Genomic DNA, 25,003 nt, shown 5'->3' with positions numbered 1-25,003 from the left:
GTGATGGGGTGTGTGTGTGATATATATATATATATATATGGTGTGTGGGGGGTGTATGTGGGGGGGTATGTTGTGTGTATGTGTGTAGTGATGGGGTGTGTGTGTGATATATATATATATATATATATATATATATATATATATATATATGGTGTGGGGGGGTGTATGTGTGGGGTGTGTTGTGTGTATGTGTGTAGTGATGGGGTGTGTGTGTGATATATATATATATATATATATATATATATGGTGTGGGGGGGTGTATGTGTGGGGTGTGTTGTGTGTATGTGTGTAGTGATGGGGTGTGTGTGTATGGTGTGTGTATATGGTGTGTGTGGGGGGTGCGTGTATGTCACAGCGAGAAGATGGCAGTCAAAGAAGAACTTGCAAGCATCACTCTCCCCTTCCACCCTGAGTCCAGGATTAAACTCAGACATTAGACATGGCAGCAAGCCTCGTTATCGGCCGAGCCATGATGCCAGCCTCAATACACAGCAGTTCAAAGAGACCTGCTTCCTTTTTTCTTTACCAATTCCCTTTTGAGAGAGAGTTGGTGATGTGGCATTGTGTCTTTAGAAAGATCTTACAGAACATCGTCTTCTTTTTGAGACATGGTCTCTAAAAGGTAGAAATAAAATGCAAGCAAACAAATCAGAACATGAGCCTGTTTGTCTTCCAAGAGGGAAAGAAAGGGCTTGACCAGTGGTGTGGAGGTCAGGAGCCTTGGAAGAGTTCAGGGGAGGGGAAATTGTAATCAGAATATATCATATGACAAAATCAATTTTCAACAAAAATAAGATAAAATAAAGACATGGCCTCATGCATCTCCAGACTGGCTTTGTATCTACCATGTAGCCAAGGATGGTTTTGCACTTAGGATCCTCCTGCCTCTACCTCCCAGTGTGGATATTACAGGTGCGCAACTCAATGCTCAGTCTGTGTCGTGCCAGGGGCGGAACCCAGGCAGTCACACATGCTGGACAAGCTCTCCAGGACTGAGCCGCATCCCCAGCCCAGCTCTACTTCTCATTTAAAAATGGAGCCCACTAGTGCCTCCTCAGCCTGGTCTACGGTCTGCATCACAGAAACCTTAACCACCCAGAACAGAGCCCAGCTCCACAGCTCATAGTCACAGAGAAACAGAGCCCGGCTCCACAGCTCACAGTCACAGAGAAATAGAGCACAGCTCCACAGCTCACAGTCACAGAGAAACAGAGCCTGGCTCCACAGCTTACAGTCACAGAGAAACAGAGCCTGGCTCCACAGCTCACAATCACAGAGAAACAGAGCCCAGTTCCACAGCTCACTGTCACAGAGAAACAGAGCCCAGTTCCACAGCTCACAGTCACAGAGAAACAGAGCCCAGTTCCACAGTTCTCAGTCACAGAGAAACAGAGCACAGCTCCACAGCTCACAGTCACAGAGAAACAGAGCCCGGCTCCACAGCTCACAATCACAGAGAAACAGAGCCCAGCTCCACAGCTCACTGTCACAGAGAAACAGAGCCCAGTTCCACAGCTCACAGTCACAGAGAAACAGAGCCCAGTTCCACAGTTCTCAGTCACAGAGAAACAGAGCACAGCTCCACAGCTCACAGTCGCAGAGAAACAGAGCCCGGCTCCACAGCTCACAGTCACAGAGAAGCAGAGCCCGGCTCCACAGCTCACAGTCATAACGAATGACAACGTACCAAATCTCACTGCTGTGACAACACAAGCTTCTACAAAGTCCTGAGTGCCGGCTTTTGTGCCAAACACAAGTTTTGAACTGTAATACATGGGCCATGTACTTACAAAAGAAGAGACGTCATGCTGGCATGACAGACACTGGTGCCTAAAGCAACATGAGTATAATACAGGGGATGCTTCTCAAATCCCTTTCAGATCTGAGACCCACCGCTCAGAGCATCGGTGTATGTAATGTGAAACGGCACACTCAGTCTGCAGCCCCTTCTCAGCAGCTGGCCTGGGACAGGCATTCCCAGCCTCGTGGGGTTCTGGCCCTTATTTCCTCAAAGCCCAGGCACCAGAGATGCTGCCAGCCTGGACCCACTTCCCATGGAGAACCTCCTCTCTTCACCGGTACCTCGGTGTGGTTTCCGACCTTCCCAGCAGACCAAAGCAGGCTCTGAGCTGGACAGAGAACTCGATGGTTTCTCTGTTGAAAAGAGAAGCAGGTCTGTGCTTACTGATGGAGCTCTGCTTCGGTGAGTGCCTCTGTCCTCAACTCCCCGGTGGCCACGGCCAGCTCCTCCTTCAGATCTGCAATCTCCTTCTGCAAGCGGACAATCATCTGTGCAGGGAAAAGCGGGAGAGCACACGTCCAGTTCTGGTCAACGCGACCTCGGTGGCAGCAAACATGCGGCTTTCAAAGTTATGAGGCATTGATGTGCAAGGTGGCTCAATGGTTAGGGGACAGGCCTGACTCACATGTTCAACCCCTGGGACCCAGACACACGTGGTGGAAGAAGAGAACTGACTCCCACATACTGTCCTCTGAACTCTACATGTGTATTAAGTGAGCAGACACGGGTGATTAATTAATTGAAATTATTAACTGTTCTAGGATACGAAACTGGATAGAGAACAATCTAAAAGGCATTAGTGCCACTAACATCAACGTTTGGTCTAAATAACTCTACAACTATTTTTTTTTTTTTTTTTTTTTTGGTTTTTCGAGACAGGGTTTCTCTGTGTAGCTTTGCGCCTTTCCTGGAACTCACTTGGTAGTCCAGGCTGGCCTCGAACTCACAGAGATCCGCCTGGCTCTGCCTCCCGAGTGCTGGGATTAAAGGCGTGCGCCACCACCGCCCGGCTACAACTATTTTTTTAAATGAATAAAACATTACAGATATAACTTGAGACATCTCTCTATGTTCCCCTTCTGTCCTTCCTGGGGTGTGCTATAATGAAGTTAGGAGTTATCCAAATGCCTCCCTCTACTGTCATATGCGTACTCTATATGCATGCTCCTTAAGTAATTACACCGTCATTTACATGCCTTAAACCACTACCGCATGTAACTGCACCTTGTTCTCTTTTTCTTTCTCGTGATTTCAGCTCATTTATCTTAGTTTATGCAGCTCTTCATCACGAATTTTCAAGGGCATATAATATTCCAATAAAATACACCCAAATTTATTGGAGTTAAGGAGATGGCTCAGTCTGTAAGCTGTCTGCCTTGCACAAGGGCGTGAGTGACCCCAGAATCCGGGAGGAAAAGGCAGATGGTGCGGCGTGGGACCTCGTGCTGTGGAGGCGGATCCCCGCAGTTGGGTCGATGAGCTTCAGGCCAGTGAGAGACTGTGTGTGTGCATGCGAGTGAGTGTGTGTGCACGTGTATGTGTGAGTGTGCATGTGTCTGTGCGCCTGTGCAGGTAAGAGTGCTTACAGCACAGACCTGAGGACCTGAGCATCAATCTCGTCTCCCACTTAGAGCTCAGGCCCCGGACAGGGACGCCTGCCACACCAGAACTGAGTGGAGGGGTAGTGACCAGGGCGGAGGGGCCACCAGTCCTTATCAGGGCAGGGGAACCCTCCCTCAAGGGCATACAGCAGACAGTGATAGAACAGCACAACCAATGTCCTTGTCTGGTGTCTGTGAACACATGCACACACACACACACACACACACACACACACACACACACACACACACACACACACACACACGTGGATGGTGCTCCTGGAAAGGGAAAGAGTGGCAGGGAGGCAGGAGAGTTGATATTTACTTAGTTATTTAATTGGTTGGTTAGGTTTGGTAACTAAAATTTTCAAGGATACAGCCTGCCAATGTTTGTTTATCAAGTTCATATTATAACCACATGATCATTAGTAGGGTACTTAATATTATGACCTGGTTGGACTTACTTCAGAAGTTAAAGATAAACTGTAATTTAAAAAAATATATAAATGAGCACTGAAATTTTTAAAGAAATGGAAGGCTGCATGGAATGAAAGCTTTAACAAGTCCAAGATGTCTTATTTCTTAAGATGAAGAAACATGGTATCCACTTAAGTAGTGGGGTCAGAGTTTTCTTTTGTACCTTTTTGCACATATGAAATAGTTCATCGGAAAGCTGATTAAAGGGATTACGATAATTCATCACACGTACAGTTTAAAAGGGAAACATTGAACAATCTTATCATTAGTTGGTTCCCAGTATATATGCACCTATGTTAGACCAACTGCCTGGATCTCCAGCTCTTCCAGACTCCCCCGGGCACTGCACTCACACACACACACACACACACACACACACACACACACACACACACACACACACACGACAAATCTCTTTCTAAAACTAGTTCTTGATACTATCAAGAATTCATTGACACACTTTAAAGACTCAGTCAAGCTGAAGGTAGACAAACATCTTTAAGTTGGAGAGTGTCAATGAAAAAGTTACAGTAAACCTTTATTTTAGCAATGAGTGGTAGAAAGAGTAAGTCAAGGATGTCTTTCAAATTCCACTGAAATTCTTGGCTAGGCCGAGGAGACAATGAAAGGCCACCTGCCCACACTTGCAGATCTTGTTGTTGTCTATACAGAACACCCAACAGTATTTCAGGATAAATGGAACCAAAATTTAATAAGAAATTTATTTGGTCCATAATCCATTCATAAGTTTCCTTCCAATACACCAGAAACCAACGATTATAAAATGTAATTTTCCTTCCTTCTACACTTAGAGTATCCACGAATCCTTTGCCCTCCTGCTACATGATCTAAAAACACACCTGTCCTAGTTAGGATTAGTATTGCTGTGATAAAACACCATGACCAAAACCAAATTTTAAAAAAGGGTTTATTTTGGGCTGGAGAGATGGCTTAGAGGTTAAGAGCATGGGCTGCTCTTCCAGAGGTTCTGAATTCAATTCCCAGCAACCACATGGCAGCTCACAACCATCTATGGTGAGATCTGGTGCCCTCTTATAGCATGTAGGCATACATGCAGGCAGAACACTGCATACAAAATAAATGAACCTTAAAAAGTAAAAAATAAATAAATAAATAAATAAAAGGGTTTATTTCACTCACAGTTCCACATAACAGTTCATCATCAACAGCCCTGAGGACAGGAACTCAGGTAGGGTAGGATCCTGGAGGCAGGAGCTGATGCAGAGGCCATGGAGGGAGCTGCTTACTGGCTTGTTCCTCATGACTTTCTCAGTTTGCTTTCTTATAGAACCCAGGACCACCAGCCCAGGGATGGCACCACCCACAGTGGGCTGCACCCCTCCCCCCACCATTAATCAGTAATTAAGAAACTACCCAATCTTAAGCCCAATCTTAAGATTTTCTTAATTGAGGCAGTTTTTTAATTGAGGCTCCCTCCTGGCAAAGGACTTTAGCTTGTGTCCAGTTGACAAAACTACCCAGCGCAACACCCCAGTATTAGTGAAAAGGTGGACATCTGTTTGGACCCATCCTTGAGAAACGGAGTCCCCAAACTAGCTAGGTTAACATCAGCGCTCCCCCCTCCCCCCTCCTGTCCCTTCCAGTAAGTTTGTTTATTCTCTCCTTTTCTTGGGGATTGCCGCTCAGGAGGCAGAGGCAGGTAGAGCTCTGCGAGTTCAAGACCAGTCTAATCTACACAGAGTTCCAGGCCAGCTAGGACACAGAGTGAGCCCTTATATCAAATAAAACAAAACAACAAACAAACAAGCAAACAACTTTAGATCAAGGGGCTGTGTGCATGTGAAATTCAAACCTATACGAAGGAGGGGTAAGGCTTTCAAACTCTCAAGGAAACTCTACTTGTGGGGCTGGAGAGCTGGTTCAGTGGGTGAGTCCTGCTCTTTCAGAGGACCTGAGTTTAGTTCCCAGCAACCAGAATAGATGGCTCACAACTGCCTATAATTCCAGTTCTAGGGGATCTGATGCCTTCTTCTGGCCTCTACAGGCACCTGTACCCACTTGCACATACCTATCTACTTGTGCACATACACACGCACACACACACACACACATAAAATAAAAAAAGTATTTTGAAAGTACCATTGGTTCTACTGAAGTCCAGGATATGAAAGATGGCCTCCATGGTGTCTCCGTATCAGGGGAATAGATTCATTTTTTGGCTCCCTCTTCACTGGTTTTATATTAGTGAAGGAAGCAGACATCTCAGGTTCAATGCCCACACTCCAAAGGTCCAGGACTGTGACTCCATCCCAGGGTTAACTCTGTCCACACTCACGGATAGCAGCAGCCTCGGGCTCCCCTCCCCTCGTGTAACTCATTCTAAAGATGCTTACAGAACTCTATAGGGGTGAGTTTCAGGCTCCCTTGAGCACATCAAAAAGACCAACAATCCCTCCAAATCACAAGAGCATTTCAGACACAGGCTCCAGGGACTTTGTTAAAATGCACAGGGCTTCATGCTTTACTTGTCGGCCTCCTTTGAAAACAGCCGGAAACCTTGCAGCCACCCAGAATAGAACTCTTTGACAAGAACTCAGTCATTCACTTTACCACCTCTCCTAAACTGAATTGCTGCTATAGTTTTCATTGTGCCTGTGGATGTGTGGGGGGTGCACATGGCCGAGGAACCATCCTACCTCTGCCTCCCCAGCACTGGGATGACAAGTGTATGCCTCCCACCAGCTTTCTTAGGTAGGTTCTAGGGTCAAACCAGGACCTCATGCTTGCACAATGAGCACTCTACCAACTGAGCCTTCTCCTGGCTCTATATTGTCTAAAGACTGATAAGCCCAAACTACTATTACCATGGCCAAGCCTCCCACAGATTTCCTGTGGACTCAGAGGCATCTGGGGAGATCCTGGCCCATGTCCAGTCATCTCAGACTCTGCCCAGCTCACGTCCCTTCCATCACCACATTGCTCTGAAGTATTAGTGTTTGGTGATTCTGCATTAAAATCCAAGAGTAAGACAAGGAAATCCCAGCAAGTTATAACTTGGGTAGCTTTTTTTTTAACACTTCTTTACAACAGATTATTTTATCATTTTAGAAATTATGCCTGTGTGTGGATGTGTGCACATGAGTGCAGGTACCCGAGGATGCCCAGGGTATCATTTTCTGGAGCTGCAGTTCCAGGCAGTGGAACTTGTGAGTCACCTGACATAGGAACTGAACTTGGGTCTTTTGCAACACCAGTGCATTTTCTTAACTGCTGAGCCAGCCCTCCTGCCTCCTAGGATGAATTTCTCATTGTCACTTGTATTTCAGACAGGTTTCACACTTCAAAATAATAAGCACCAGTGTATGCTTTAGATGCCATTATTAGGGAGACTAGCAAGTCGCACTTGGCAGTTACCATGTCAGTCAGCACTAGGAAGAACCAAGGCAATTGCTTCAATTATCAGTTATTAGCTTTTTGCTCCCAATCTCTTTTTGCTTTAAATCTGTCACAGACCTACATCAAACACATGCTGATATCCTCTGCCTTCAGATCCTTCAAAGAAAAGTCTCCCTGACAAAATTTAAAGAAAATAAAGAAATGCTTCCAATATCTTATATGTTTGTTTTCCATAAATTGTGAACTAATTTCTGTCTTCCAGATAATAGGACCTTTCTCATTCTGCACAACAATGCTCTTGGGATGCAGGAGTGGCAGAGACAGCTACAGTGATGCTCTTGGGATGCAGAAGGGACAAGGACAGCCAAGGTGATGCTCTTGGCATGCAGGAGGGGCAGGGACGGCCACAGTGATGCTCTTGGGATGCAGGAAGGACAGGGATGGCCACAGTGATGCTCTTGGGATGCAGGAGCAACAGGGACAACCGACTACATTCCTAGGGGTGAAGTTCCTCTTGACTCTGCTTTTGCATTCTGTTCCCTTTCCTGGGACTCTGTGTGATGCTGGGGTCTGACCACGGTGGGTGCAAGGGAGCTCCTGTTCACCCACTGATCTCCCTGAGGCTGGCAGAGCAAGACAGACAGTCCCTTATTCCTTCCCTTCCTCCCCCTCTGCCCGTCAGTGGGATGATGGCAGGTGGAGGAGGTGGGTGACAGAGTAGGAATTCAGATCACAACAGTGATCAGTGGTCATATTTTGGTGAGATTTCACATTTTTAAACTCTGCATATTGCAAGGCTCACATCAGCTTTATTTTTGAGAGAAATGAGAAAAGCTAAGTGATTCAAAAATATACAACCTTAATCATGGAATTTGACAAGTCTGGGAGATTTAGTCAGAGTTTCTGATGATGGCCTGAGTTGATCCATTTTTCCTTTGCAGAGAACTTACAAAACACAAAGGAAAAAATATATTCAAAGTGAGTGAATCATGTATCTGAGATTTCTTTGCATAAATAGTTGTTGCTTTGATAAAGCAGGAGTTACTTTTATGAAACAAAGAAAACTGTTAATTTTTCAATGAATCAAACTATAGCTAACCTTTAGGAAACTCTAGAATATGTAACAAGATACTTGTATAAAATATCTGTACTTAATAACTCTCTCTCTTTATGAGATGTGTGAAAAATGACTTGATATTCCATCTGAAAGGGGAAAGTGGTGCTTTGTGAAAGGCTAAGATCCGAATATAAATATAATTGTATTTTTCTCATTGTAGTTCTGAGGATTGAACCCAGGGCTGGGTGAGTACTGTCCCACTGAGCCACTGCATGTCAACCTGTTGGGTGTGTCCACAGGATGGGCCATGCTGGGTCATGAAGCAGATCTCTTGAGCCTGACTGTTGGGCTCTGCTACTCACTCTCACTAAGACTATGAGTAAGCTATTTCACACCCTTGTGCCTCAATTTCACTATCCATGGAGACAGCCAGAATAGCTCATTGTAAGGTTGCTGCGAATTACATCAGTGAATGCATACAGGTACTTAGGACACTGCTTAGTATAGAGCCACGGTCCCACAACCAGTTTCAGCTAGTCATATATATATAGTTCTTTGAGCCTAATTAAAATTGTAAGTTTCTTCCTGGGGCTGGGGATGCAGCTCAGAGCATACAGCACTTGCTCAGCATGCACAAGACTCTGATTCTATCTCAGCACCAGGAAAACCAGGAGCGGCGGTGCATGCCTGTCATGCCAGTACTCAGATGACAGGAGGGCCATAAGTTCAAGGTTATCTTCACCTGGAAACGAAGCTAAGGCCAGCCTAAGTGACAGAAGTCCCTGTCTCAGAAATCAAGTATTTGCTTACCAGTCTGGGGTCAATTTCTTCATTGAGGATGGCTTCGTTTTTGATGAGGGCCACTCGCTGAGCGAATCTGCAGGTAGAGATGGACTCCTAAGGAAAACCACAAAATAGCTTCTTAAAATATGATGGCATGGGAAGGCATTTCTCTCCAGATAAAACTCAATTTTCATTAATAAAAAAAAAGATACCTAAAGGGTAAGATGTCTGTAAAAACACACAATAAATAAATATGCCTCAAAATGAGGGAGTTTGGCCCTAAGATACTATTTTCTTTCTTTTTTTTAAATGGGTTTGGCTTGGTAAAATGACAAATGCCAAAAATATAGGCAATCCTGGGGTCCCAAGAGGCAGCTGGTATGTATTTGACTCTGTTAAACCAGAATGTCACATGCAAGTCATAACCATAGCAGGTACCATGACCCACAGGCATGCAAGACCACAAAGTAAATGTAATAAACCAAAGGAGAAGTTTTCACAGCATTCAGTGACTTGGTGCTTCTTGAGACGCACCATGAATGATTTGATTTCCTCTTTGGGGGAGTGTCTACATCCAAAACGTTAGTCTGACTCTTACAAGACCCCAGCTGGCTCTGTAGCCACCCTGGGAAGCCCTTCGGCAGTGTCCATCCCCTGGGAAGGCACCCAGGTGCCACCATGTGAGAGAGTCCAGGACCAGATCTCAGGATGGATCCAAGATAACCAGATCTCACCAGTTGGAGGAACTGAGCAAGAGCAGGTGAAGATTCCCTTCTCTCTTTCTCTCATCAGGCCTTTGGAGATGGGCAAACACGGCCTCTTCAAGCCATTCATCTGAGACGGGATCCCACATGGGTTGATTATAACACTGGCAAGGAAGGCAAAGCCACGGGCCCTGTGGTGTATTTACCTCTGAGGGCTACATGAGCACCGCACAAGAGGAGCAGACCCACCCGGGCCCCTCAACTCCACCTCACCACCCAGTGACAGGGAGAAGTACCGCGTACATCAATGTTCCTCTTCTCTAGAGAGAGAGTGGCGATCATAGTGGTCATGCAGTTCCCCCCGAGACTGTCTCTGAGCACGCTGGTCATCATGGAGTTCCTGTAAGGGATGTGTGTGCGGTGTTTTTCCGAAAGGGCAATGATGACCTGCGGGAAGGTGGGCAGATGATGGTGTTAGCCAGGCAGGAAAGGCTCACCGACAACGGACTTCAATAATGTGGATACAAAGGAGACAATAACTGAACACAGGAGACACCAAGACTTAGACATGGAACAGTCATTCTAACAAGAGCTTTCAATGTACAAATGATAGAAATGGGGCTGGAGAAGTGGTTCAGTGGTTAGAGCACTTGCTACTCCTCCAGAGGACCGAGTTGGATTCCTCGCACCTACACGGAGTGGCTCACAACTGCCTGTGACTCCTGTTCCAGGGATTCTAAAACCCTCTCCTGGCCTCCCAGCACCTGCAGGAAGAGTGAGCATCATGGCTGCTGATGAATCATCAATTAAGCATCTCACTATCCTCCCAACTTTGAACCTCTTTCATAAGATACGTTAATATTCATTACTGTTCTAGGGAACATTGATGTGAGTAACATAAAGAATATGCTTATAAAGCTTCCTGGTGATATTAGTGTACTCACTTTTGGTTGCAAGTTACAGAAAATGTAAGTCACACTGGTCTCAGTCAGGAGGAATGGAAATAGGAAAGCTCTTTGCTACATAAAGGTTAGTGGGTTCATGTTCCCATCTCTAAGGTAGCCTCCTCCTTGGTAGCTGCCAAACACCCTAATGCTATATACTTCTTTATTCACAAGTTACATGAGAACAGACTTCTTTTCTCTCATCCTGAGCTTCCCTAGGGAGCATCTTGGTCCCCATTAGACCTGTGGGTTGATGGCTTCAGCCAGAGGCAGGCTCCAGCTTGCTTTGCAATAAGGATCTAATCCTTAGAGCTGGAAGGGCTTCAGGTGCTGCCCACCAGAATGGACATCCCAACATCCTCTCCATGAAGGGATCTAAAATTGCTAGAGAAAGCAATTAAACATCAAAGTGGGACTATGGTCTTAAAAATGTATGTTCCTGTGACCCCAACACCAGTGGACATAGAGACAGGTGGGTCCCAGGAGCTCATTTGCCAGCCAGCCTAGCCTAGCCAAGTGGTGAGCTTCTGTTTCAGTGAGACACCCTGTTTCAGGGCAGGGGTGAGATACCCCATTTCAAGGCAGCAAGATGGAGAAGATAGAAGACACCCAGTATCTTCTTCTGCTCCACATGTGCACAAATCACATGCATGTATCACACAGGCACATACACAAAGATCATCACACACACATACACAAAGATCATCACACACATGCACATACACAAAGATCATCACACACACATGCACATACACAAAGATCATCACACACACATGCACATACACACACACAAAGATCATCACACACACACACACACACGCACATACACAAAGATCATCACACACATGCACATACACAAAGATCATCACACACACATGCACATACACAAAAATCATCACACACACATGCACATACACACACACAAAGATCATCACACACACACACACACACGCACATACACAAAGATCATCACACACACACACACACACACACACACACACACACACACACACATGCACATACACAAAGATCTGGAGAGCACTTCTGGGGAGCTATTAAACAGGAGGCACTCAGTGCTGTGGCAGTATTCAGGAGAGTCTGCTCTCGGTGTAGGCCTGGCCCATTTCCTTGAGAGAGGACCCTGAGAAGGTCTCTTGGAGCACCACGGTGAGTCTAGACCACATGGAGTAGATCTGAAGAGTGACCCAGAGAAGGAATGTGCTGTTGGCACACAGAGGGGAGTGCTCCTTTCAGTGTTACAATGCGCTCCACATTGAAAGGCACAGGAGTGGGGAGGGGTCATAGGGGGTGTGTGTGTGTGTGTGTGTGTGTGTGTGTGTGTGTGTGTGTGCCTGCCACAGGACAACCTCTAGGATGTCATTTCTCAAGCTCTTCCCACCTTCTCTTTTTTTTATTTTTATTTTTCTGAGACAGGGTCTCTCATTGGCCTGGAACTCACCAATCAGGCGACTCCTGCTGGCCCGTGAGCCACAGGGATCCACCTGTTTCCACCTTCCAAATGCAGGATTTCAACTTTCTCACCAGGGCCCCCACCTCCCATTTGACATGGATTCTTGGGATTAAACTCAGATTCCCCAGCAGCATTTACGAACTGAGCTATTGCCCGAGTTCTGTATTAAATATTTTCCTTCCTTGGACATTGGCTTTTATTGGAGTGACATATAAGGCCTTCTTTGGGGTTTTGAGCAGAAAAGCCATAGGGTTCATGTGCAGTTTTAATTGTATGTATGTGTGTGTGTGTGTGTGTGTGTGTGTGTGTGTGTGTGTGCATACCTGTGCAATGGCATGTGTCTGATGTATACTTTTGAAGGTCTGATGCATTGTCTTTTTTTTTTTTTTTTTTTTGGTTTTTCGAGATAGGGTTTCTCTGTGTAGCTTTGCGCCTTTCCTGGAACTCACTCTGTAGACCAGGCTGGCCTCGAACTCGCAGAGATCCACCTGCCTCTGCCTCCTGAGTGCTGGGATTAAAGGCGTGTGCCACCACCGCCTGGCTATTTTTCTATTATCAGCTTGATACCGTATAAATTCTTATCCTAATAGTGAAATGTTTCATTGAGGCTTGCCCAGTAATTGTGTAAGACCAAAACTTATTATAAGCCACAGTCATCCTAGGGTCCCCCCTGCTATATAGCCTTTACCTCAACACCCAGCCATACCACTCTTGGGCATATACCCAAGGAATGCTCAATTATACCACAAAGATACATGATCAACTATGTTTATAGCAGCACTATTTGTAATAGCCAGAACCTGGAAACAACCTAGATGCCCATTAACTGAAGAATGGATTAAGAAAACGTGGTACATATACACAATGGAGTACTACTCAGCAGAGAAAAACAATGACAGCATGAAATTTGCAGGCAAATGGGTGGAACTAGAAAATATCATCCAGAAGGACAAACATGGTATGTACTCACTCATAAGTGGATTCTAGATATAAAGCAAAGAACAATCAGACTGCAACTCACAGAACCAGGGAGGCTATGTAGCAGGGGGGACCCTAGGATGTCTGTATTAAAATTTTAATCCTGTGCATGTCCGTGTGTGTGTGTGTGTGTGTGTGTGTGTGTGTGTGTGTGTGTGTGTGGTATATGTATTGGAGTGCAGGTACCCATGGAGGCCAGAGGCATTGGACCCTACACACAGAGTTAGAGGAGGTTGTGAGCTCAGGTCCTCAGAAGAGCAGTGTGTGTTTCTAATTACTGAACAATCTTTCAGCCCCCTTGGAATTTTTGTTATTGTTGTGTGTTTGTTTTGTAATGTTTACTCCTACCTTGAATTGCACATGTAAATACAATGGCAAAATACTCCTTACAGCACTCTATTAGTAAGAGAGAATGGAACTTCACACCACACTTAGTGATACCGTCAAGACCTAGAAACTCTGCTGGTATCCATAATTCAGCTACTTGATGGATTAAGAGGTTTGCTTTTTTCCTTATTTTTAAAAGGCTTGATTTTATTTTTATTTATTTATGTGTATTTGTGTTAGTGTGTCTGTGTGTGTGCATGTGCGTGTGTGCATGAGTGTGTGCGTGTGTGTGTGTGTCTCTGTGCATGTGTGTGTGTGTGTCTGTGTGCAAGTGCGCACGCGCGTGTGTGTATATGTGTGTGTGTGCGTGTGTGTGTGTCTGTGTGCATGCATGTGTGTGTGTCTGTGTGCAAGTGCGCACGTGCGTGCGTGTGTGTGTGTGTGTGTGTGTGTGTGTGTGTGTGTGCATGTGTGCACATACATGCAGGTGCCCATGGAAGTCAGAAGAAGGCATCAGACGCCCTGGAGCCGTATTTGCAGGCAGCTCTCAGCTACCTGACCTGGGTGCTGGAAACTGAACTCGGGTCTTCTACAAGAGCAGCGAGCGTCTTAACCACAGAGCTGTCTCTACAGCCTCCCTCCAAGGGAGATTTTCTTTTAAAGACCTCAGAAGAGTACAGAAAAACATCTTTGGGAAACCAGCCGAGCTGGGGTGCAGCTATGACTGGAGCTGGCCCAGCACCTTCACTCTTGAGCACAGTGTGACCGAAGCTCACTTGGCGGGAGCCACGTGGGCTGTGAGACTGGCTGATGGCTGACTGCAACCCCAGTTGATTTCTGACGGGCTGAGGAGTAAACACTGCTTCCCTGCGGTTTCCCACTTGCTGTCTGGGCTGATAGAGACCTCAGGTCACCCCCAGGGCACTTGTGGAGGTTTCCGGTTAGCATGAGTACATGCGCTGTCCTTCCTTCTCCTCATACGAACTCGGGCTCTGGGCTAAGGGGTACCCTGTTATTGTGGCTTAAAGTGTTTTTGAGGAAACGCTTTGGAAAAAGTGCTGCATGCATAAAGAGAACTCCAAAACCAACAATATTCTGGCACACTGAATATTAATCACTTAAAAATGGAGAGTCAGTGAACTCAGGCTGGCTGAGTTCTAGCAGGTGTGAGGGCTCTCCAATATGACCAGCAGGACAACTATAATTCTGTGAGAAATTTCTAAACCAATGCAAGTCAATCAATGCACAGCAGCTGAGCAGACTAGTCCCTTTTCTACACCTGTCTTTTATATTGAAACTCATAGAGAAAGGGAGTGATTAACTATCACCACTTATATGGAGTCTATTACGGTGTTTATCTGACTATATGTAGGTATTAGTTCTGTCCCAGTTAGCTTTAGCTGTCAACCTGACACAGCCTAGAGTCACCTGAGGAGAGAGTCTCCATTCAGGGTTTGCCCAGATCAGATTGGCCTGTGCACTTATCTGGGGAGGGGGACTGTCTTGACTGGTAATTAGTGTAGCAGGGCCCAGCCCACTGTGGGCGGCACCACACCCTGGCCAGGTGCTCCAGGGCTAAGACTGGGGCTGTGAGTGAGCCAGCAAGCAGAGTTCCTTTGTGATTTCTTCTTCCAGTTCCTTCTCAATGATGAGCTGCAACCTGGAAGTTAAAACACACCTTTTCTTCCCCTAAGTTGCTTTTGATCACGGTGCTCGTCACAGAAACGGAAATCAAGAGAACAGGTTCCTATGCTTTGCTGGTTCCATGACACACAGCTTGTTCTCAGGCAGCAATCTACCCCACTGCCCAACACAACCCACAGCTTCCAGTGGAGACTCGGTCGCTATCTACTGAGTGGATGGATGAGCTAGTTACACTAAGTTGTTTTATACTCCCAGTCTCTTTAGCCACCTCATAAAATATACAGAGAGATAATTTGGCCATAAATGTCCATGAGTTATGCGATTTCATTAATTATCTCCTCTCTCTCTTTTTTTTTGTTTTTTTTCTCCTCTCTCTTTTCATTGTTCTTACTGTTGTGAGTGCTCTGCTTCTCTCTCTTTCTTTCTGAATGTAATTCTCTTCTGCCCTCCCACCTGCTCACCAGCAGCTCTTCCCAGCCTGCCTAAACCCTAAGGTCCAGGACCATGTCTGCAGCCTCCCATACCCTGTTTTCGTTCCCTCTCTTGCTAGTATCTTTTCTCCCCCGTGACCTTATGCCAAGCCTCCTCCTTGCCTGCGAAGGCACTTGGGTCTAAGAGAAAATAGCTAACAGCTGTCCTGATGTGGTGGGTGGAAAGGAAACAGACTGTTGAGGGCCAGTGACACATGAATGACATTTAGCCCGAAGTGAATAGTCCTCTGGGCCGGGGCGAGTTGCCGATGTGCTCAGGGCTCCAAGGACCTGACCTGCTCTACCCCACCCTTGCCTTGCTCCCGCCCACTCATTCTCCATTTCAGAGGCATCATTGACTCATGCTCCCTCAGTCTCAGCCCAGTTTTCCTCGCCCCTTTCCTTGCTTCTCACGGTTCCCACCTGAGGTGCAGCCATGCTCTTATGGTAATGGCCCCTGCTTCAGACCAGCAGCCTCAGGGCAGGGCTCTTTCCAAGCCCCTGAGCACCGTATAGACCTGCCTTACTCACACTTCAGTTGCTGTGACAAAATATCCTGAAACAAAGCAACTTGGGGGAGAAAAGGCTTATTTTAGTTTGTAACTCCAGATTACAGTCTGCCATTGGGGGAAGTCAAGGTAGAAACTTCAAATAGCTGGTCACTTAACATCTATAGTCAAAAGCAGAGAGAAATGAAAGAGCATGTGCTCAGTTGCTGAGCATCCATAGTCAAGCGCAGAGGGAAATGAACGAACACATGCTTGCTCGTGCTCAGCTTGATTTCTCCACTTCATATAGTCCAAGACTCCTTGCCAAGGGAATAGTGCTACCCACAATGGGCTAGGTCACCCCAGATTAATGAAATTAATGAAGACAATCCCCAACAGACATGTCCATGGGACAACCCAATGTAGACCATCCTTCCTTGAGCCTTTCTTCCCAGGTGACTCCCAGCTGGGTCAAGCTAACAAAGCTGACCCTCATAAGATCATCATCAATGTTTGCTAGATAAGTAATTCATGAGAAAAGAAGGGCCACACAGGCATCATGAATGTTCACAAGGACTGTAAAGTGAAGAGGTGTGAGGAGTGGAGTAATTCTAGTGACAGACAGGAATTTGAGGAGATTGTGGAAAGAGAAGGAATTGGATGTGGGGCAGGATGTTTCTCCTGAGTGATTACAATTGGTAGAAAGTTTGATTCAGCTGAAGAATGTAATTTTGTATGAACAGATGGACACAATGGGAATTAAAACCATGCTGCCATCTGAACACATAGACACATTTCTTTGAAATAAGGCAATTTGAATACAGCCCATTATGGGCATATATCATTGTTCCAGTAAATGTCCTATTAAGCAAAAAGCTCCATCAGTATAAGTGGTGTGGAATATTTGAGCGAAAGCGCTTAGAGCTGATGATTCTTGTCAGAAGCACTGAAATGGCCAATGCCTGCAGGCCCTCATCTAAGGCTGCATTCCTGAGGTTGTCAGGAATGCAGCTAATCATGTCCTCTCATTCAGGTGGGTTCCTCCAGCATGGCCTCTTCAGTCATGCGACTATTCAGAAGCATCAAGACACTAATCTCAAGGTTTCCTTAGGCACTAAAGAAAAGAGACTTTTTATTGTCATTGTTATCCTCGATCTTTTAGGCTAAACATTCAAGAACAAGAAAGGAACACAGGAAATCCTCCATCCAATCTGTTCATTTTACAGATGGGGTAGAAGATTCATCTAGCTAAATTTGGTGAGTTTTCTTTGCTCTCAGAGTCAGATTCAAAAGTTACAAGTAGAGCAACTAGTGGGTTGGGTGGTGGTCAGGAGGGAGTGTGGGGGGCTCAAGACAAGCCAAGGCTAAGAGACCCACCAGAGCAGGAAAACACTGACCAGATGAAGTTACCAGAAGCTGGCAAAATACTGCTCATCTCTGAGTTACATTCTCAGGGGTGACTCGAGACAAATTTCTAAACGGTCTTATTAAATAATAAACACAGAGCCAAATATAGGGGTGAAAGCCTTAGATCAGGGAAATAGGGTAGCTACCAACCAACCTTACCTCACCAGCTCTGCAGCTCCCAAAAGTGAGCTACTTCCTGTCTACCCGTGCCTTTATTGCTGTTCTGCCCTCTCATTGGCTCTTAGCCCAGCTACTTCACTTCCTTGTCACTGTCTGTCTATACAGACCTCCAGGTCTCTATGGTTGGTACTGGGATTAAAGGCATGTGTCACCAGGCTTGGCTCTGTTCCCTAGTGTGGCCTTGAACACACAGAGACCCTGCCAGCCATATGATCGAATTAAGGGCGCTGCTACCGCTGCCTGACCTTTGTGTTTACTTAAAATGGCTTCCTATTTCCTCTGATCTCCAGGCAAACTTTATTTATTAACATACAAATAAAATATCACCACAGGTGACCTCTGACCTCTGAGCTGGGGAAGCAACAAACAAAACAGGCAGCAGGGACCACTTGCAGTGGGATTCAGGTCCAGCACTCATTTTACAATATAGATAAAAAGGCAACAGTACCCCTCCCCTTTTTCCAAAGTAACAAAAACGATTGTGTGCTGAGATCAAATCTTCACCCTGTTACTAGGTGAGTGACCCTGGGGTGATGTTTGCAATCTGTAAAATGGAGAAGTTAACACTTCCCACCTACAAAACACTAGTAGATACATGGATGTTCACAGGAGTGCTACTCACAATAGCCGAGGGACAGATGCAGCCCACTGACTTTGAAGGGATCAGTGCAGAAACAAATTGGAGGGGCTTGTATGTATGCACACGCTCAAATCCCAGGAGGGAATGGAACAGTGTTACATGCTACCATGTGGAGGGACCATGGAATCATTATGTATCTCTCCCAAGACAGCTACCAAAGGACACACATGGAGTGATTCCACCTGTGGCATATGGAGTAGGCAAAGTCAGAGAGACCAAAAGGCTAAAAAGAAAAAGGTACAAGGAGTGTTCATATTCCATAGGTCCAGAGCTTTTGGTTGGGATCATGAAGAATTCTAGGAATGGATAATGACTGGTTGCACATTGTTTGGGAATGAACTTCATTCCCATTGAACTCTCCACTTAAAAAAATGATCAAAAACTGGGACCACACACACACACACACACACACACACACACACACACACACACACACAGAATCTGTTTTTAAAACTATGAAAAAGATAAATGCTGTTATGCATATTTCACCATAATTAAAAAACAAACCAACAGAGACTAGAAATGTCTGCCATACGTACATGCAGCACACGTAGGTGCAACTGATCTCGCTCCACCCAGTTTACCTGCTCCAGGTAATGCAGTGACAAGTTGATGTACTTGGCCTCTGTCAGAAGCAGACCTCCGACTCCAGTCTTTGCAACACGCTCTGACCCAGCCAGGTCAACCAAATGGAGCTTAGCATGTCTGACGGTAGCAGATCCTGGCTCCTTGCTGGTCAAGTGAACCGTGAAAATACAGTGTGATCGGGTTGAAGCTTGGTTCATAGGAGTCTAGAAAAGAAGAAATTGCAAAAGTATAATAATTTGACTTGAGAACCTTCCAAGAGTATCAAAAGATTTTTAGATTTTAGATTGTATTGTGTGCCCATGAAGCCAACACTCACGGATGAACACCTCAATGTCTGGTCTCTTCAGCGTGGTGTTACCTGCAGGGTGACTGGTAACAAATGTGGATGGACTGTTCAGATGGAGACAAAAGCACCCTACTGGGATAAATATGGAGTCTTTGGAGGATAGGGCAGTGGCTCAATTGGTAAAGACCTACAGTGTGAACATGAGACCCGAGCTTGGATTCCCAGAACCTATGTGGAAAAGCCTGACGAGGTTGTGTACATCCATAACGCTAACACAGGGTGGAGGTGGGGCAGAGACAGGTCGATTTCCAGGAGTTCACTGGCTGTAGAGTTTAACACATTAGTGAGAGATCCTATCTCAAAAGATAGATAGGAGAGAAGATTGAGAAAGAGACCCAGTGTTAACATCTGGCTACCAAATGCACAGGCACAGGACAACACACACACACACACACACACACACACACACACACACACACACACACACACGCACGCACGCATGCACGCACGCATGCATACATACACACACACATACAGAGAGAGAGAGAAAGACATATAGACATACAGACATACAAAGACAGAGACAGATACACACACACACACACACACACACAAAGAGAGAGAGAGAGAGAGAGAGAGAGAGAGAGAATGATATTAAGCTTCCGTCCCAGATGAGAACTTTATTTCTTTATCCGACTACAATGCATACTTTAACCCAACCTCAGGGAAAAGCTTAATGATACCATTGTGGAAAGAGTGGTAGGAATGTGAGTTCTGGGACACTTCATTATCTCAATTGCAAACCCAATCCACAGCAAGGAGGCACAACATCACTTCTACATTCAACAAAGAGCTAGAAAATTCAACCAATATAATAATCCAAAATTAAACAGAAGGCGCAAGTAGAGGGAAAGGGGGAACAAGAATTCTATCGTGCATTGAAACTAGGGAGATTTGTCTAGAAAATGCAAGAGTATCTACAACCGAATTGGTGAGAAGCAGGAGTCTGGGCTGGAGAAACAGCTCGGCAAGAGCACTGCCCGAGGACCTGAGTCTGAATCCCCAGCACCCACACAAGCCAGGTCGGTAGAAGACGCCTGTCTTCCCATTGCTCCTAAGGCAATGGGAGGTTGGAGAAGAGGCTCATGGGAGATCGTGAGCCAGCTAGCCTGGTGTGCAGCAGGAGAATGGAAAGAGCCGGTCTGACACAAAACGGAAAGTAGGTGTCAGACCCTGACCACCATACTTGTTTCCACACTCACAGATGAGAGTGTACTCACACATATACGCACATACTACACACATACACACACACATGAGGAAAAGGATAGATAAAAAAGTTTACTGGGTTTGCAAGATCAAAATGTGAAATCAATTAAGTTCTAATAGCCTAATAAGAATTTATCAGGAAACATAATTATTCTGAAGGGCAAAAACGACAATGAAATTATAGAGATTTATTACATAAGAACACTGATAGATGAAGACACCTGATGGTGACCTCTGGTTCCTACACATGCACACATAGGTGAGCACACCTCACATATGAATGCATACACATACACACACACACACACACACACACACACACACACACACACACACACACACATACACACACGAACATGCAGGTGAGTACACCCCATACACGAATGCATATATACATACACACATGAACACACCTTCACATATGAATGCATACATACATACATGCATGCATTCACCACATACACATGCATGTGCTTGTTCATACCACACAAACACACAGTAAAACAAAATAAATTGAGGATCACTTTTGATACTGTGCATACAAATAAATAACAGAATGGACTAAATGCTTATATATAACAAACAAGCAATTTTGACACCAAGACAAGAAAATACATGAGCATATTGTAATCCTTCCAAAGTGATAATTAATACTTTAAAATATCAACAAGAAAAAAAAAACTTGGGATAAATGAGAAAGGGAACTAGATAACTCAAAGAAATCAGAAAAACACTTAATGAGCATTAGAAAACCTGCTCAAAGTTATAAACCCTGAGTGTCAACCTTAGAACTATGACGATAATTATTCCATGCCCACCAGGCTGCGGCAACACAAAACAAAGGCTAAGAAAATAAGGGCTGGTGGAGACACAAAGACATGGAAGTTTTCACAAACTGCTGAGGGAAATACAAATTAAGAGATTTAAAAAAGAAATTTAGCAATATGTTGTAATACTGCAAATGCAAAATCCCTATGACATAGTAATAAAATACTATGTGCATTTCCTAGAGAGAAGTCATGAGAAGGTGTACCAGGAGATACATAAATTAGAACAGTAGATGCAGTGTCCCGAGATAACAAGAAATTGGTGCCGATGTATAGCCCAAATGGCCAACTGTGACAGAGGAGATAAACTAGAACTTAAAATGTAGTGGCCTTCAGAAAAGATGGTCATAAACGATGATGCATTTATAAAATAGAAGTTGGAGGAAAAATAAAAAGTTAAGAATGATATGAATGCTGTGATGGAATTTACCTAATCATAATACTGGCTCTCTCAACTATTTATACAACTATACCTTATGCTATTAAACAGGAAGTCATGAGTCAGGAGGCTACAGGGAATTAATGATGGTGGTGGCCTTCTACAAAGATGGAAGAGAAAGGCCAACAAAGGGACTCATAGTATCGGCTGTCAACTTGACAGTCTAGAATCACCCGGCCAGGGCTGTGGGGAATCATCATGATGACATTAATAGGCGTGGGAAAAGCCAGCTGTGGGCAGGATCATTTCCCAGGCAAGGGATCCTGGACTGTGTAAGACAGAGTCAGGCATCGACAAGCAAGCATTCCCCCCAACTCCTGTATGCAGCTGCCTTGAGCTCCCGCTCCCATGACTCCCCTGCCATGATGGATTGAGCTTAGAACTGTGAGCTAGAGTAGCCTCTTTCTCCCCTGAGCTGCTTTTTTTGAGTATTTGATCACAGCAACAGATAGAAAATTGGTCCTGAGAAGTGGGGGCATTGGTACGTAAACCTGATTGTGGTCCTTAGGCCTTTGAAAGTGAAAGCACTTTTTGGGGCAGGAAAGTGCAGGAGTTGTAAACTCTGGGCTAGAAATGCCCTAGAATGCTGGAAGAAGAGCTTGGAGGGTCATTACAGGGGGGCTCAGAAGACAAGAATGTCGAGAGAGATGTGGATGGGGAGACCTGGCTCCTGAGCGTTCAGGGGACACAAGGACTCTGTCAGGGACTGGATTAATGCTGCTGCTTTTATTTAAAAATCACCAGAAGCAACTTCTGATTAGTGAAATCATCAGGAACTGGTAGTGCCATTCTCTATACTTTTGGGGGTTTATATTTTCTCTAGGAAAAGAATTAATATGATGTAAAAATGCAAGCAATTGAGTCAGTAGCATTGTGCTGTCAATAAAAAAAATAACCAGAATGTTCCAGACAAATATTCATGTGAATGAATTAAGAGCCATTCAGATCTGAACCAAAGAAATCCCAGTCTGGATACCCGTGCACACAGATGGAGGAACACACGTTGATGTGTTTTCAATCAGAAATTCTTTCTGTCGATATAAATTCTCGGTACACACCATGGTTGATTTACACGAACTAGCAAAATACACAGATGTCAAAATGCCAGCAGTAGGTTCGGAGGCTGCAGTTCAGTGAGTGAGTTAAACAGGCCGAGAGTTTGCCCGTCACTTCTCTCCACAACGACTAGACCCAAAGCCAGGCAGCTTGTGATTTCTCTTTTCTTTCCTGCTGAAGTGGGTCAGCAAATAGCCGTGCGTGTAAAACCACAGACTCAAATATAGAGGCTGACTGGAGGTGATCTGGAAGTGGCTGAAGTTATTTGTGGAACCTAAACACAGGTTTCACTTCATTGTTGTGTGACGATAAATTCTACGGCCTGAACCGGAAGTCAGTTAACAGGTGACGTGAAAAAAAGTCATACAAAGCATGTCAACAGCTGCTTCTGCCTTCCAAGCTGCTGCTGCTGAAACAGCAACTAAGCTGAGGCCTTTAATGGGAATTGGAAGCATGTGCCCATTTCAAAGGAATAAGAGATTCACACACACAAAAAGCACATTTCTGGAGCTTGCAATTAAGCACAGTAATATGTTGTAGGAATCCATGGCCGAGTTCTGTAATGTCTCATAAATACTCTCTACATGACGTAGCTGTTGGTGTCCTCTTAGATAAATTTTCCTCAGACCTCAGACAATGTTCCTCATGTGGTGCTGTGTCATTGGATGTGCCCATGTCTGCTGTCTTTAGTGAAGTCTCTATGCCTCGTGGGCATGCCCATTCCCTTGTCCTTTTAAAGGTAAAAAAAAAAAAAAAAAAAAAAGTATTTGAATGTTTCTGAAATTGCCTGAGAACAGATGGCACCATTTAGGCAGATTCAATTCAAAACTGAGCACATGTTTTAAGCAAATGTGTTCTTGGCACTCGCCTGTGCCTTTGGAAAAATTCTCAGGATGATTAATCATCTGCATGAAGAGAGCGTTTGCGTTTTGTGTCAGTCTTTGTAGATAGCTATGCTAGGTGGCACAGAGAGTAACGGAAAATAAGACCTGGCCGTGGACCCCGAGGAACTTGTAATCTAGTCAGAAATGAGAGCCCAGGTGTGTGAAATGGGAGCAAACTTGAGGTGAGGAAGAGGCGGCAGAGTGTCTAGCAGAGGAAGTGGTCTGGGCAGGGGTGGTGGCTCAGTGGGGAAAGCATGGTCACGTGTTAGGGTTTCCTTTCTACTGCTGTAACAAACAGTCTGGACAAGAGCCACAGAGGGAAGAAGGGGTTTCCTCAGCTAATTTCGTGTTAGAGAAGTCCCAGCGTTAGGAACTTGGTGCAGCTAGTCACATCCCGTCAAGAACAGAGAGAGGAAGACATGCACACTTGATGTTTGCTTGCTTGCTCTCAGCTAGCTTTCTCCACTCCTACACCATTCAGGACCCAAGAGAATGGTGGCACCCACAGTGGGTTGGGCCTTCCGATATCAATTAACAATCTGGACATTGGGACACCACACACACACACACACACACACACACACACACACACACACACACACACACAGAGAGAGAGGCCAATCTGATTTACACAATCCCTCACTAAGACTCTCTTCCCTAGTAATTCTAGGTTGTGTCAAGTTGACAATTAAAATTAACTGGTTCACCATGTAAGCAGGAAGACCTGAGTTTTATCCCCAGCACCCACATAAAAGGCAAGACACAGTAGTGCACATTTACAGTTCCAGTACTCGGGGGTAAAGACAGAGAAATCCCGGGGCTGGCCAGTCAGTATAAGCTACCCAGCTAGCTCTAGTTCAATGGGAGACTCTGCCTCAGACAAAACAACAAAACAGAACAAGACGGATGCTCCCAAGAAATGACACTGAGGTGATCTTTGTGTATTGGGGTCAACCTTGAATACTGTTCCTTAATTGCTCTTAATGAGAACAGTACCCATAGGCTCATGTATCTGAATACTTGATGCCCAGTTGGTGAAGCTGTTTGGGAAGGATTAGGGGGCGTGGCCTTGTTCAAAGAGCCTTGTCACTGGGGGCAGGTGTCAAGGTTTCAAAAGACTTAGGCAATCCTCTCTTGGCCTCCTGCTTACAGACCATAATATGAACTCTCAGCTATCCCTGCCTCCACACCTCTGCTCTGCCATCACTGACTCTAGCCCTTTGGAACTATAAGCCCATTTAAATGCTTTCTTTTGTAAATTGTCTTGGTCAAGGTGTTTCATCACAGCAAGAAACAAGTAACCA

General features: G+C 45.2%; 1 protein-coding gene across 7 annotated transcripts in view; it reads right to left on the bottom strand.

Annotated features, from left to right (window-relative positions):
- Kif6 (kinesin family member 6) overlaps window positions 1–25,003 on the bottom strand; it is a 315,011-nt gene that overhangs the window by 194,026 nt on the left and 95,982 nt on the right. For all 7 annotated transcript variants that reach the window (XM_052745603.1, XM_052745598.1, XM_052745599.1 and 4 more), the window contains 4 exons: window positions 18,935–19,141; window positions 10,105–10,248; window positions 9,125–9,211; window positions 2,186–2,289 (listed from right to left, as the gene is read on the bottom strand). In XM_052745603.1, coding sequence (XP_052601563.1) covers window positions 2,186–2,289; window positions 9,125–9,211; window positions 10,105–10,248; window positions 18,935–19,141 — 542 coding nt within the window. The remainder of the gene's footprint in view (window positions 1–2,185; window positions 2,290–9,124; window positions 9,212–10,104; window positions 10,249–18,934; window positions 19,142–25,003) is intronic.

This window comes from Peromyscus californicus, unplaced genomic scaffold, assembly GCF_007827085.1.
Source record: "Peromyscus californicus insignis strain IS unplaced genomic scaffold, ASM782708v3 Scaffold_19__1_contigs__length_69161282, whole genome shotgun sequence".
Classification (NCBI taxonomy): Eukaryota; Metazoa; Chordata; class Mammalia; order Rodentia; family Cricetidae; genus Peromyscus; species Peromyscus californicus.
This window is presented reverse-complemented; position numbering and strand designations above follow the sequence as displayed.